The sequence below is a fragment of the Dermochelys coriacea genome, chromosome 21 (assembly GCF_009764565.3).
Source record: "Dermochelys coriacea isolate rDerCor1 chromosome 21, rDerCor1.pri.v4, whole genome shotgun sequence".
NCBI lineage: Eukaryota > Metazoa > Chordata > Testudines > Dermochelyidae > Dermochelys > Dermochelys coriacea.
Window position 1 is genome coordinate 13,311,748 of NC_050088.1, and position 14,342 is coordinate 13,326,089.

The 14,342-nt window shown below is 48.9% G+C and overlaps 2 protein-coding genes across 4 annotated transcripts in view; one reads left to right on the forward strand and one right to left on the reverse strand.

Annotated features, from left to right (window-relative positions):
- Nucleotides 1-21: 21 nt before the first annotated feature.
- On the forward strand, nucleotides 22-5,562 carry LOC122457179. The gene is made up of 3 exons (XM_043500730.1): nucleotides 22-90; nucleotides 346-924; nucleotides 1,155-5,562. Exons 1-3 carry the CDS (start codon nucleotides 22-24, stop codon nucleotides 1,440-1,442), a joined length of 936 nt encoding a protein of 311 aa, XP_043356665.1. The 3' UTR covers nucleotides 1,443-5,562.
- Nucleotides 3,855-14,342, reverse strand: part of AHCYL1 (adenosylhomocysteinase like 1) — a 44,568-nt gene continuing 34,080 nt past the window's right edge. For 2 of the 3 annotated variants that reach the window (XM_038379697.2, XM_043500336.1), the window contains exons 10-17: nucleotides 14,073-14,161; nucleotides 13,346-13,416; nucleotides 12,402-12,496; nucleotides 12,136-12,234; nucleotides 11,220-11,288; nucleotides 9,964-10,042; nucleotides 6,657-6,777; nucleotides 3,855-6,263 (exon numbers count right to left, since the gene is read on the reverse strand). In XM_038379697.2, coding sequence (XP_038235625.1) covers nucleotides 6,257-6,263; nucleotides 6,657-6,777; nucleotides 9,964-10,042; nucleotides 11,220-11,288; nucleotides 12,136-12,234; nucleotides 12,402-12,496; nucleotides 13,346-13,416; nucleotides 14,073-14,161 — 630 coding nt within the window. In that variant the 3' untranslated portion in view covers nucleotides 3,855-6,256. Of the gene's footprint in view, nucleotides 6,264-6,652; nucleotides 6,778-9,963; nucleotides 10,043-11,219; nucleotides 11,289-12,135; nucleotides 12,235-12,401; nucleotides 12,497-13,345; nucleotides 13,417-14,072; nucleotides 14,162-14,342 lie in introns of those variants that run through there. The other variant, XM_038379698.2, reaches the window with a different exon arrangement.

Here is a 14,342-nt window from a genome sequence, read left to right on the forward strand (position 1 = left end):
CTTCTCGCGAGATCTGCGGCCATGGCGGGTGTGGCGTGCAGCGTGGGGGCGGCCCGGGCGGCCATGTCGAGTGTGTCATTCAGCGAAGAGGTGGCGGAGGCAGCTTGAGACAGCCATGTTAGGAGTGGCGGGAGCTGCGGGTAGCTTGAGACAGCCATGTTAGGAGGGGCGGGAGCTGCGGGTAGCTTGACACAGCCATGTTAGGAGGGGCGGGAGCTGCGGGTAGCTTGAGACAGCCATGTTAGGAGGGGCGGGAGCTGCGCCAATCCGCCTTTTCCGTTCCTATCCTGGCTGCTGGGGGGAGGGGTTGCAGGCTTGTCCCCCCCCCCCATGCTCTTGCCCTAGGGCGCCTGGAGGGCTAGAGCTGCCATCACACCAGCATCCAGCAAAGCCAACCCCTCCCCCTTCAAAAGCCACAAATCCACCCCGGACTCCTGGGTCCTGCTCCCAGCCCTGGGGGGGGGGGGGGTGGCCCACAGGGGAGAGGTCCCTGCACCCCAGCCTACTTCTGGCTCGGGTGCCCTCCGGCGTCGGGCAAGAGGCACCCGCCGCTGGATCTTCAAAGCGGAGCTGTGCCCACCCCGCACTTTCCGTGCCCCGCCCCACAGCCTCCGGTGCGCCTCACCAAGCCGAAGGGCCCGCCTGTCCCCTGACCAACACGAGGCAGCCCCAAGCCACTTACGGGATAAACGCCCCAACCAGGCCAGGCCCAGTATCATACTTCTCGAGTGCCAAAACCTCACGCCCTTAGCTGGTGCGAGAAATGCATCTTTTATCCTCGAGGATGGCCACCCACCTACTCAGTCCTACAGCCAGCTCGTGTCTTTCACCAGCCCCCTGCCGCCTAGAACAACAGCGCTTTCCCGTGCGGGACCAGGAGTCCACCCAAGAGAGCCACGGCTGAAGGTTCTGGAGCTACCCCAGGTAAGCAAGGGGAGAATCAAACCCATCGCCTTCAGACCACGGCCTCCTCTTGGTCGGTGCTGACCCCACTTGCCTTTGAGGGACCTCACAGACACAGCTTGAGGTAGGAGGTGGCTGCGGGTGGCATTTGTTTTCTTGACACCAGTTCTACCCTTCCCTCCTAGCTTTTAACAGCTTTGATCACCCTCCAAAAAGTTGACATGACCCCGATTTTCTCTCCCTCTCCCCAGGCATCAGCTGCATTTGCTCATGCCAGTGAAGTTGGCTTTCAAACCAAACAGCTTCACAAGAGCCTTGGAGAGGGAATCACTACAATGACATTAAGACCAGACTGCCCACCAGTCATTGCATCACCTGCTCACTTCCCCTCACACTCACTGCACTGTAGGGTGGTTTATCGTTACCTTTTGGTTAGGTCGGTGCTTCCCGCACGATTAAAGCGTCCATCCCTCTGGAAACTTGATGCTAGTTGCAGCTCAGTCCAGAATTCTTTCAGGCTGTCCAGAGGCCTATTTTGAACCAAACTCACAGACCCCTCTCCACATGCTGTGTGGCAGCTGCTGCATTTCCTGTGCTTTAGTTCAAATCCAATACTAGGTGTGCATATCACCCCCAAATTCCCAGTGCCTCTCTAGAGCCACTGCAGTGTCTATGGGATACAGTGGCTATTTAGACCTCTGCCATTTATTTGTTCCCCCTACCTGTTTATGTAGCACTGATACTGAATAGATCATTTACCGGGACTGAACCAGGAGCAGGTCTGTTACCTCAGTGCCAGGAGCACTCAAACCTAGTATAGCCCCTGGCAAGGTACAAAGCCACTATGATAGCCTGCATTATACTTAGACTGACACTAGCCTGCACAAGTCCTCAGTCTCCAGGCAGTCAGATGCTCTGTTGCCTGCTTAGCTGAGACTCTGCTATAAGGAGTGGTGGGTTGGGAAATCAAGGGAAGGGAGGTTTTTTTTTCCTTTATTCAATCATTTCTACAAGCTCCATTTCATTTATAGGACTGTAGTTGAATTAAGTGCCCCTCTGGCTCGAGATCACTCTAGGCTTCTGCAAGGGGCCTGAGCCAGGCTCAAAGTAAGGATGTTCTTCTGGGCCTCTCCATATAGCCCAGCTACTTCACTCCTACCTGTCCATATCATTATTCCCGTTTTACAGATGGGGCAACTGAGACACAGAAAGAATTGACTTGCCCAGGGTCACCAGCAGGCCAGTGGCAGAGCTGAGATTAAAAAGAAGGCCTCCTGAGTCCCATCCTGTGGAAGTAATTTCCTGTGTAACCTTTAACTACTGCCAACCATCTGTCTGATTAACCCAGTGACTTAGTCCTAGGAGAGGGAAACTCCAATTGCACCGCATTGGTTTGGAGCAATGGCCGTGGGAGTGTCTACTCACCACAGGAAGCAGCTTTGCACATGAATGCAAGGCAGCTTCCAAGAACAACAGGCAGTTGCAATAGCAAAAGATTCAGGTGCAGACAGGGCTTTAAGGGGTTGCCTTAAGTGCTCCATCTATAAGCAGCCCTGGTTTAGTTCAATATAGTTTTAGAGGACACATGCATTGCTGAAGTTAACATTTTAAAGCCTAAACTCCTACCCTCTTTAAAAGGTTGCATTAGGATGCCCATATTTTCATCATGGAAAATAAGCTATTAGAACCAGCAAGCCAGACTAACGCAGGGCCCTACGGTTCTTAGCATCCCACTCTGACCCCACACTGCAAAATTCATTGCAGTAGGCATGATGGTGAAACTGACAAAATCACCAGAACAGGATTCTTGTCAGTTTCAATACCCTACAACCTCACAGGAACAGAGCAGAGAGAGGAGGCCTGGCAGTGCAGACATGTGACTGCAAAAGAGGTTCATGAGGGGCTCCTAAGATTTCAAACAGGACTGCAGTGAATTATCTCATTAGAGATTGTGAGATATATACTTTGAGATAGTACAGTCTTAACCTGTTAACACTTTAGCATTGTCTATGCACAGATCTCAGTGCTTTACAGAGGGTAAAAGTTATCCCTGCTGTACAGCAGGTAAAAACTGAGGCACATTAAGTACCAGAGCTAAGAATACAAACCAGATCACCCATCCCACTTTTTCTCCCCTAGCACATTGCCCCTCTGTACATTGCTCTTAGGCAAAAGAGGTCCAGGGAGTTGGTTAGATTTGTAGATTAATTTGAACCGTTCTATGTAAGACAAGACCAGAGAGAAAGTTTTGAGATTTTGAACCCATTGTCTTCAGGGAGCACCAAAATGAGGGATTGATTAGCACCTCGGCATCTCCGATCCATACAGCACCCACAGAAAGCAGCCGAGCAAAGGACCCAGGGAAGTTCAGGGAGGCTGGTCATCAGCGATGGTTTCATAGAAAGTGACAGCTCAACCCTCACCCATCTGACAGTACTGCAAAGCACAGGGCTTTTAGGCATCTCAAGGAAGATCTTAAAGGGACACTCAGGTTAAATACTAAACTAGATGGCAGTGGGTCAAAGGCAGAGCTAAAGAGCAGATTCCCTTGGGGGCCGGGGGGAGAAGGAGAAGATGACAACCTAAAAAGGAGGCCGGTTTTAATTTGCTGGCCATGGTAATGAGCCCAATACACAGGATGTTAAAAATTCTTATGTGGTGTTATAACAAAGCCCAATGGCAGATCCTCTTTCACTGGTGCTAATCTACATACACAGCAGAGTTCCACGGTGTTTTCATGAATCTAGCAACTGCAGAGAGAGAGATTTTTAGGTCTATGGGTGACGAGCTGGCATCTACAAGGACACGGCCAGTTAATTGCTGCAGTCACATGCCACCATCTAATGCGTCATAAGCGAGGTGCACCACAATTTATTGGTATGGTCTATGATTTTAAGTGGACAAGTAGCTCTGTTAAACAAAACCTCACAAGGAAAGAAGTGTTTTTCTAATCATTTTTAAATTAGACTTTAATGATTTATTGCTCATCTGCAAGGATTAATATTGCATCCATTAAAAATCATTCATATACAAAATAAACCTATCTCACCCGGATTGGTGCTAACATGCTCCCTCTGACAGAATCAAGGCTTCTCTAGGCATAAGACCAATTGTTCCCCTGTGTCTTTTTCGTTACATGGCTTATACAGAGATGGAGCCCTTAAGCTAAGATTCCTATTGACACTAACACTGAGATGGACAAATGGAACAGAGGGGCCCCTCCCAACAGTCATGACGGAGAACATTTAGGATGGTACATAAACTCTGTTTGGCTTAGAGTGGGAGAACCAAGCCTGCTCTGGGATACTAGAACTTCTATGCGAGCAGGAAGTGCAGAGGGAGAAAGAAAGCCAGGAGTTGTGGCATGGGGCAAACCCCCGGGACTGGAGCAATGATTGAGTGGGAGCTTCCCTGTGCTCCTGGCCATGTCCTCTTCCCTGAGCAAGGAAAGGAGAGCAGGGTCCCCAAAGGATCCTGGGCTCAACACCCCAAACCCAGCTGCATCTTGCTGGAAATTCAGGTTATGGGGGGCAGAGGAGGGGAGTACATGGGCAGACTCGGTAAGGTCATTGGGAACCAGCCCTGGCAGTCTGAGTCAGCCCAATGCAGCAGTGAGTCAATTAGAAACCAAGAATCTATCAAGGAGAGGGGGCAAGAAAGAAGATGATCAAGGAGCTGGGCAAGATTGTGAAGAAGAGTCTGGAGGAATAAGGGGAAATTATTGGAAGTGCTGGAAGGTTTTGGAGGATGAAATCTTAATCCCGCCCCTGTTATCAGCAAGGAGCTGTTTGCTCCCAGAGAGGGAAAGCAGCCGGGGTCACCCATAAACACACACAGGGAGGTTCCTCGGAGGTGGTGCTAGGAATGGATCTTGTGTACTTGGGCGAGGGTGGCAAGGGAACACAGGGTTGGTCAACGGTGTTTGCTACACCCAACTGCAGCATCTCGATTGTCTTTGTACCTGTACATTCGTGAAGTGCTGGACTGACACCATATACTCAGCAGAAACACAGAAACACACTCATTAGCTGAAGCTGGGCCTTTAGGCCACTGCAGCTGAAACTCCTTCCCTTTTACATGTCACTGAGCAATGAATTGGAATCTGGATTGTTGTGCTGTGATCTTTGTTGAGCTAAGCCTGGAACACAGGCCTGAAAACCATGGGGCATCAGGCCCTTCCATAGTGGGACCATAACGTGGTGAACCAGATGAAATAAGACAACCTGCCACCTTCTGGGCTGGGGAAGAAAGAGGTGACTGGCTGACTGCTTTAGAAGACAGCAGTGCAGCTGGCCAGGGATTCCACCTCCAAGAGTCATTGGCTCTGAATGGAGCCAAGTGCTTTACAGAATGGTCCACTGACTGGAGGATTTTGATTTCAACATGACAGCTCGCCGGTAAAGCTGATGGAAAAGTTGCTATGTCATTAGAACATCCCTTGCACTCTGCACGTTAAGGGGACAGGAGCAGAAAGGGTCATCCGTGTCCAACACGTGGAGTTCACGGGAGGTGTCATATGCTGGCCCCTCTCTGGCCAGGCCTGCCCATGGCTGAACAGGCTGCTGCATGCTTTCAGCTGCCCGACTATTCCACCGAGTTCCCACTTGGAAACACTTTCTCCTTTGAAACAACGTTTTAGACTCGGAAAAGAAAAGAAAAATGGTCTGAAGTCAATAAGATGCAGTTTAAAACCTAGGAGAGACAAGGAGTCTGATGGGTACGTGATCCCCATTCAAATTCAGACTAGCACCCTGAAATAGACTAGTTAACACCCACCTGGGCTTATCCGTACCAGGCACTATACCTGCTTCCCAAGTTCACATAGGAAACCCGGTCTGGGATCACACACCTTTACCCTAACTTGCCACTAGGTGCCACTCTGCTCCAACACAGGGATAGGAGCATTGCTCTAGCAGCTAAAAACTGGGCTCATTAAGGCAATTTAGAAGTTGCAGATAATTCCACACAGAAAAAAAAAAAACAGTACAGTATCTCAGTGTTTGCAAATATCCTGACTAAGGTGCACTGGAAAGGTAAAAACCCACTGTGGGAATGAATTGCCCTTCATACTCAGGAAAGGAAACCCTTCCCATGTGTGAAAGTCTGAAACCACACGGCCAGGTTTCAGTCATAAAGCAGTAAGCAAATCCCAGGTTGTCTGCCAAGATCAGACGTACAGAGAGACGCGATCATGTGAAAATGTAAAACAAAGTGACATTAAAATCAGACAGATAAAAGAAAAAACCAACAGCTTTTAAAAAAAGAAAAAAGAGTAAAACAAAATAAAATGATCTTTAAAAATAATTTCTCTAAAGTTGTCTTGTGTGGTATGGTCCTTAGATGTTATGGTCCATCAGTATCTGAAACATAAGGAAAGGAGACCAGAATCAGGCAACAGGTACCATACTAAAAGCCACACCATCGGTGGGACATCTGGCACCTTGAGAGAGCAGCCATCACCTCCATGTATCCGGAAGTACTTGTCCCTCTCCAGTGCAGTTCTTCCCCAACCCTGCCAAACACCAGCTGTACTCACAGTCTGGGTGACTATCATCCAACCCAGAACTAGCTAAGCAGACAGCTGGTCCATGTCCCAACCCCCAGATGGCATTACCCTGCCCCGACAAGCAGCACGATATCTCCACACCCACATACCACTGCAATAAATAGGCACAATCCATACCACTACGGCTGGAAGAGGTCTCAGAAGGTACCAGAGGATAGATTCTTTATCCCCCTCACACAGGTCTTACCTGTAATAGTTGGGTTTGAAAGGCCCGTTTTTGTTGAGTCCCAGGTATTTCGCTTGATCATCTGTTAGTTCTGTCAGATGGGCATCAAATGAAGGCAGGTGCAAGCTGGCAACATATTCATCTGAGAAGAGTAAATATGAAGCCATGGGCAATTGAGTTTGATGGCCCTGCACATGGGAGCACATTCAACAGTACCAACACACACACGACAGATGTTAAGTCACGTCACTTAATGCACGACTGGAAGGCACTCAGATATTACAATGATGGGCAAGGTATAAGACTGTAGAGACTTCAGGATAAGACCAATATAAAATCTAATGAGGAGTTCAGAGGTGCGATCAAATTTAAGGCCAAGATACATCTTACAGGGCACATCTTAGGCTAGGAGAAAACTGCACAGATTTTAACAACTTGTTCACTGATTCCCAGTGTAACAAGTTCAGTAAAAAACAGCATATTCAAGTGACTGTGTCCAGAACTCAAGTCATTTTAGAATCTAACTTTTAAGGTTCTTCAATGTTAGCATGGAGCAAACTCTACCCCACCTGCAAAAAAAATCTAATATTAATGCAATGGGGTAACCAGTGTAGACTTGAATTGAAAAAAGGATTGCACGTCATACGGAAAGTATCTGCAACTATATTATTATTAACCATGTTCATTACGGTAGTTCTTGTCCAATCTGTTAAACACTATACAGAGTAATAGACAATCAATCCCAGCCTGCAGAGCTTACTATCTAGACATGACAGATGGAGGGGCAGGGGAGAGGGATATAAGCAGACAATGAGCTCTGAAAACTTCAAGGGCTCTCGATCCTCATCTTTCAGGATAAAAGCATCACCATTGTAAGGTCAGGAAGTAACTGCTCCATGGAGTGGTGCTTCAACTATAGGAGTTTTATGCCTTCCTCTGACAGGGCTGGCACTGGACACTGCCAGATTAGACCAATGGTGTGTTCCAGCATGGCAGACCTTGTGCTCTAAGTAACAATAAACTAAGAGCCCTGAAAAGCCGTATCATCCCTTAGAGTTAATATGCATGTGATGGGGTGGACTAGGCCCAAAGACCCCTGCTGGAGGTCTCAGGTTCCTGCCACACCCATCCCAGGAAGGGAGCAGTGGACAGGTCCTCCAAATAGCCTAGAGTGGTTGCAAGGAAGCAACCAATCAGAGGGGCTGCTGGAATAGCCAATCAGCAGCCAGGAGGACCATATAAAAAGGAGCTACAGAGGCCAGAACCAAATACGGGGCAGTTCTTCACTAGAGCTGGAGGAGCGTAGATGATGTTGCTGGCTGAAGGAACTGCAACACGACAGCCCAGTGCTAGTAGGGACAGGTGCAGCACGGGAGAGCTCCTGGCTGCCTACTGGGCCTGAGCTTAGAAGAGCCGAGCTAAGGGTAAGACACTGGTGAAGGCCGGGGCCCGGAGTAGTGGGCAAGCCCAGGTCCCCCCATAGGCCACTGGAGAAGGGCCTACAACTGGACAGCACTAAACCCCCAGAAGGGGACTGAACTTCAGCTGGGCCTCCTGACAGACTGGGACCAAAACAGACTAAGGGGCAAAACCATTGCCTCCAGCGAGGAAGCCCAGGGAGGGGTGGGGGACAGAGCCCGAAGGCAGGACTAGGACTGGTTTAAAGACCACGGACAAACCCAACCAGAGGGGGGCGCTCACGAGAGATGGGTGCCGACCCCATTACAATGCATTAGAGGAATAAGTGGGTATTTAAATGACCGATCAGGGCAGTTACAGGCCACTGGGGAAATTATGTATTTAGCCAAGCCTCAAGTTTGCCAAGAAAGGCCATTTACTGGTAAATGTTCCTTCAGTAGTCCTCTCTTGCACTTCCCACTTGTGTCGATACTTGAGGACACCAATCCCACAAGTGGGAACTGCACTTGGGCCCTGAAAGAATTGTTTTTAAATAGACTATTCTTCTGGGTTTGTGTTAACGTGGTTAGTGTCGATCGAACACATTAACGCTACCTGACACATCCAAACTGCAAGTTCTGGGGAGAACTAGTGTCTCAAGTCATTCTGCTCTGTCCAGAGCATCTCACTCACTTCCACCACCACACCTTGAGCTGATGTGAAAGGCAGCATGATCTTGGAATCGTCTACAGCAGTGGTCCCCAACCTTTCTGTTGCTATAGCATATTCATGTTTCCAGAAGAGCGTGGCGGGCGCTGGACAACCAGCTGCTGAGAAGCGGCATCATCAAGAGGCATCGCCATTGAAAAGCGGCATCAACAAGAAGCATCACCGCTGAAATGCCTCCGAGAAGCCTCTTCTTGGCGTTGCCGCTTCTGGGCGGCATTTTGGCGGCTGGTTGTCCGGCAGCTGCGGGTTGTCCAGCAGAAGTGCTCCCTTGTCAGTAGGCAGGCGCACATAAATGCCCCGATGGGCACTATGGCACCCGCATGCACCACGTTGGGGACCACTGGCCTACAGTTTCCTGCCAAGTGTCTCGGCCTCAGTATTTAAAAGCATCTTGTTGACTCTCACATTCAGTCAGAAGAACAATCAGACAGGGCATCTAGCTTAAAGCACTGCTAGGTAGGACAAGCAGTCACTAGCTCTTGGGGTTTCAGGAAAAGGTTTGGGAGTGAATGGCAACAGGTCCAATCCAGCCTGTTGCACAAAACAGTCAATTCACTTACAGTACATACTCATCACCCCAAACTTCTTGCTTCCTGCAATCCCTGCCGAACAATCGTGCACAGTTAGCTTACATAAATTGCTCCTTATAGGAGCAGGAAACATGGATCAGAGATCTCTGCAGAGTCTGGTGAGACTGTGGCTTCTCTAACACAGTGGCTCTCAGCATTTCCAGACTACTATACCCCTTTCAGGAATCTGATTTGTCTTGTGTACCCACAAGTTAAACCTCACTTAAAATCTACTTGCTTACAAAAATCAGACAAAAAAAACCAAAAAGTGTCAACACGTGATTACTGAAAAATTGCTTCCTTTCTTATTTTTACCATAAGATTATAAAATAAATCAGTTGGAATGTGAATATTGTACTTACATTTCAGTGTACAGTATACAGAGCAGTATAAACAAGTCATTGTCCGTATGAAATTTTAGTTTGTACTGACTTTGCTAGTGCTTGTTATGTAGCCTGTTATAAAACTAGGCAAATATCTAGACGAGTTGATGTACCCGCTGGAAGATCTCTGTGTACCCCTGGTTGAGAGCCACTGCTCTAACAGCTTTGCTGGGCCCTGATCAGATCCCTCACAGCCCTGTTGGCTGGGGACCACTTCAACTCAGGACTCAAGTAGCTTCCTTTACTCACCCATCTTTTTAGGCAGCAGGTACACGTCTTGCTTGTAACGTCCCTCGGGAGCATTGTAGAGCTCAATCAGAGCTAGAGCCTATAGAGATCAGAAAGGACAAGTCAGTCACCAGTACAGAGCTCACCAACAGCACAGGGCCAGAGAAGAGCTGACCAGAGGCCAGATCATGACATGTGGATGTTGTGATACTGACAACATGTAGGCACACAAAAAAAGTCGTATGCAATGCAGGAGAGTGGGGTCCAAGGTCTCGCTTTTGTAAAAACCCTTTACAAGACCATCCCTGATAAATGTTTCCCTTTGGAAGGTAACCTCACCTCCTTGCCAGGTGACTCAAATACTGCAGGGTCCCTGGTGCTGGAGAACCAGAGAGAAACTGACCAGCAAGTTTGCAGTGCTCCCCCGTGAATGCTAGGTAAAAACACAGGCCTGGGACGTGGTGGAGAAGTAAATCAGTGATAAAATTATCTTTTGTAAAAACCTAAGGCTGTCAGTAACAGGCAAGGAAATTCGTTTTAAATGGACATTCATTTTAACGTGACAGTGTCCCTTTGAAAGAGAAATGACCAGCTCTCCAGCTGGTAGAAGCTCCCTTGAAGTCACTGAAACTCCACCAATTTACAGCAGCTAGTCCAAAATGCTGGCATTGTACGTGTTCCAACTGGCATGAAAATAACTCAGCATCCAGGGAAAGGAGTGCAGCTAATGGTCTGTAACAATCCCCCCAAAGCTCCCTTCTGCAACGCCCATAGGTAGAGAGTTTCCTTTAAAACAAGTTTAACCATGTGCCACTTCTGGATTTCCCAGTGTATTGCATTCCCTTCATTTCTCTTAGATCGGGGCAGGGACTGCCTTGATTTTGTGTATGGCAAAGAGCTGAATACACAGCTGTATTTATTTATAATCCTGTTTACAGAGACAGCCTCGTGCCAAGAAACGCAATGGGTGGTAGTGATGGCTGTCCATTCGAGGTAATATTGCTACCGAGGATGATTTAAATCATTTTAACCTCAGAGCCAAAAAACAGATTTGAGAATTTATTTTACCCAAAGAGAAGCTCAAAGAAATAAATGCTCTAACAACTTAAAATGCAAACCCAAATGGTTGAAATGTTGTATGTTACAGAAAGCGTCTCCTGCTGCTCAGTGGTTATGTCGAATCCCAAGACCGCATGAGGCCCTGAAACACCAACCCCCACACCTTGAAATATAGCATTAGGCTAGGTGGACAGGTATTGATGGTTCCAGTTACATACCTGAGTGGTGGCTGTGATGGACAGAACAAAAGTGGGAACTGTTGAACAGCTCAGATTGAGAAGACGACCCTAAAATGTCAACAGGATGAAGACATGTTAAGGACAGCGAATTCATTACACTGGGGGCAGCTTAGAGTTACGAAAATGGGGGGAATTTTTTCACCCCTGATGCTTCAGATTAACACATTTAGTCGGGTCACCAATTGATGGAGCCAAAGAGCCCAGTCTCATTACTGCCCCACCTCCAGGGGTCCACGCTCCATATCTAGTCTCACTCCCTGGGGCAGAGGTAGGTCATGCTCTCAGCCCAGCTATTTGAGAAGGTGCAGTATCCTGCTATCCTGGAGGCCCCTAACTTCCCACCCAAATGGGTGAGAGCAATTCCTGACCTTAGCTAAAGGTCAGAGAAGCTGTGGGGTCCTGACAAAGGGAGAGACAGAATCACTCCCACTGCAAGGCCTCTGAAGTGCCAAGGAAGGTTGCAATGACCAGCTGGAAAGGGAAGAGAAATGCAGTGTTTTGTAGCCATTGGGTCCTTCCCAAATCAAGACAGATATTGGGTCTGGCTTGCACAGATGGGCAAGAGCAAGCCATCTAGTAACTGTGTTGCTGAGAGACCAGTGTGTATGATAGGTAATCCTGCACCCCTTTGAGAAAAATCAAACCAAGAAAGTTCTGGCTGCAGTAGTCCGTGGTTACAGGGTCCCCCCCAGGCTCAAAGACCTTCCCAGCCACACAGGTTGTTCTGTAGTTACTCTGTAGTCTTTGTATTGAGCTACACCCCAATCTCAAACCAGTGCCCACAATATCTCCTGGAATGCAGAAATTCTAGGAACAGACACAGGACCCCCAGCAATGTGATGGTTTAGCCCAGATGCTCTGCTGCAGCTTCTCTGGCCTGACTTCCAGGACATACCTCAGCCAGCAGGACCACCCGCTTGCCATCTGGCCAGATGACATGGTCCACCTGTGAGCGGACACGCTCCCAGGTCAGCTCCGGGGTACGGAGACTGGTCTGTGAGGAGAGAAACAAGCCGGAGTCAGTTACCTGTGATCCAAGGCAAGTGGGTCCCAGTGGAAAGGAGGTAACCCAGGAGCATGGGACTGTCAGGAGCAGACTGATAGGCACTCAGGGGCTGCTACTGGAAAGGTTGATGGGGCAGGTAAGCAGCAGAGACTCACCACATCAATTTCAGTGTTGGAATGGCCCATGTTACACACAATGCAGCTGTTCTTCATTCGGTCCAAGTGTTCCCTGGTCACCACGTTCTTATTTCCTATAGAGAAAGAGGAGGACTCTAATATGAGCCCAAACAACTGTAACTTGTGCCTCCCGATTCCTCTCTCTATGGCTGGTGCTGAAGATTTCTGCCCCAAAGCCAGGCGCAAGGTTCAGTCTCTGCCAGAACACAACTGGCTGGTGTACTGGAGCGCTTGTACTTTCTGCTGATCAGAGGGCCATGGGTGTGGTCTCTGCACATGAGCTGGCTGTGGTATTGGGGAGATCAGTTCCTAGTGCCTCTCCTCAGGGTGAGCTCCCATTGGTGGCTGTGGAGGGGGAGGTCACCGAGGCAGCAATGAGAGCCCAAAATGGCAAGAAAAAAGTGCACCCCCTATGTCACAATCTCACCCTTCCCAAGGTAAGGGGGAGTCCCTTTGACTCATCTGGATGCACTGAGGACAGCAACTGGAGCTCACATTTTGACACCAGCACAGCAGTGGATTGGGGTTTCCCCTCACACTGCCCTCCAATGTCTTCCCTTGTATGTTCACTACTCCCCTAGCTATGTTAAGTGCCAGAGGGGACCTGCTCACACATGGTCAGCTCCCTCCACAGGCTAAACTAGCAGAGGAGCTGCTCTAGCTTCCTCCGCACAGAGTTTTGGGAGCCCAAGGTCACAGTTCTACCCCCCATGCTGCATGTGCAATATGTTGACTGAGGTGTCTAAGCACAGGAATCAGTACATCCTCCATGCACAGTCACTGGAGCCCATCACCTACTTTCTGACGTGCGTGGAGCAGGGAAGTCCTACAGAGATTCCTGTTCCAAGTACACGGGCCCAGGAACAGTTCCATGGAGCTTGAAGCAAACATCACCCACCACCTTTCCCCCCAAATCTCTGTACCTGTGCAGGTTATGACCACATCCACCTGGCGGATCACTTCATTGAGTTTCACCACCCGGAAGCCGTCCATGCTGGCGAAAGGAAAAGGGCAGAGTGAGAAGATGAACCATAAAAAGAAAAGGAGTACTTGGGGCACCTTAGAGACTAACAAATTTATTTGAGCAGAAGCTTTCATGAGCTACAGCTCACTTCATCGGATGAACCGTAACACCCCCGCCTGCCTGCACAGCAAAACCTGGAAGGGTGAAGCCAGGAGGGAATGCAACAGAATAGCTAAAAATCTACTCTGATCAGTAACATCAGAGGAGCAGGCTTCCCATCCACACCCTGAGTGCAGTAAGTGTAAAGGAACCTGTGTGAGCTTGTGGTTGTGAATGCCATGGCTAGTGAAAGAGACCTGGGAGTGTGCACCCAACACAGCTTGGAGACTACTATGGAGTCCCACGCCATTCTATTTTAGCTAATTTTCAGGTACCTAGGTTTCTAAGTCTAGTTGGCTGTCCTGGGCCAAGGATACAGGAGCTCAAATGGGCGCTCAAATGATGGAAGGTCCCCAAGAGACATATACTTTCTCATGAGACTAGCCATGGGTTATGAGGTTCCAGGTGGATGAAGGCTCTTCCTGAGCAGCCTGACTTCAAGTCAGCCCTCTGATGAAGCTCAAAGACCAGACAGACAGTAAAGGAACAGGTGCTCACTCAGCAGCATTTAACTCTTCATCTCTTACCAGGCTTGGAGAGCACAGATGGGGTCAATCTCGGTGATGTTGACTATGGCTCCAAGGGCTTTCAGAGCTGCGCAACATCCCTTCCCAACCTGCAATGCAATGAAGAGCCTCCAGACACAGGACCCAGGAGGTCCCCATGGACAAGCTGCACCTGTTTGTTTACACAGGTAGCAGCGCTAGGAGCGAGATTCTCATCACAGACACCTGCCTAATACCAAGGTTCAGTTCAAAGCCTGGCTCAGGAGCAGGAATGTGCTGCATCAGCTTTAC

Excerpts from the sequence above, each read along its gene's own strand:
- LOC122457179 (XM_043500730.1), top strand. The coding sequence starts at position 22 with ATGGCGGGTGTGGCGTGCAGCGTGGGGGCGGCCCGGGCGGCCATGTCG. Across the intron at positions 91-345 it reads GTGTGTCATTCAGCGAAGAG|GGCGCCTGGAGGGCTAGAGC; the intron begins GTGGCGGAGGCA and ends CTCTTGCCCTAG. Across the intron at positions 925-1,154 it reads AGGTTCTGGAGCTACCCCAG|GCATCAGCTGCATTTGCTCA; the intron begins GTAAGCAAGGGG and ends CCCTCTCCCCAG.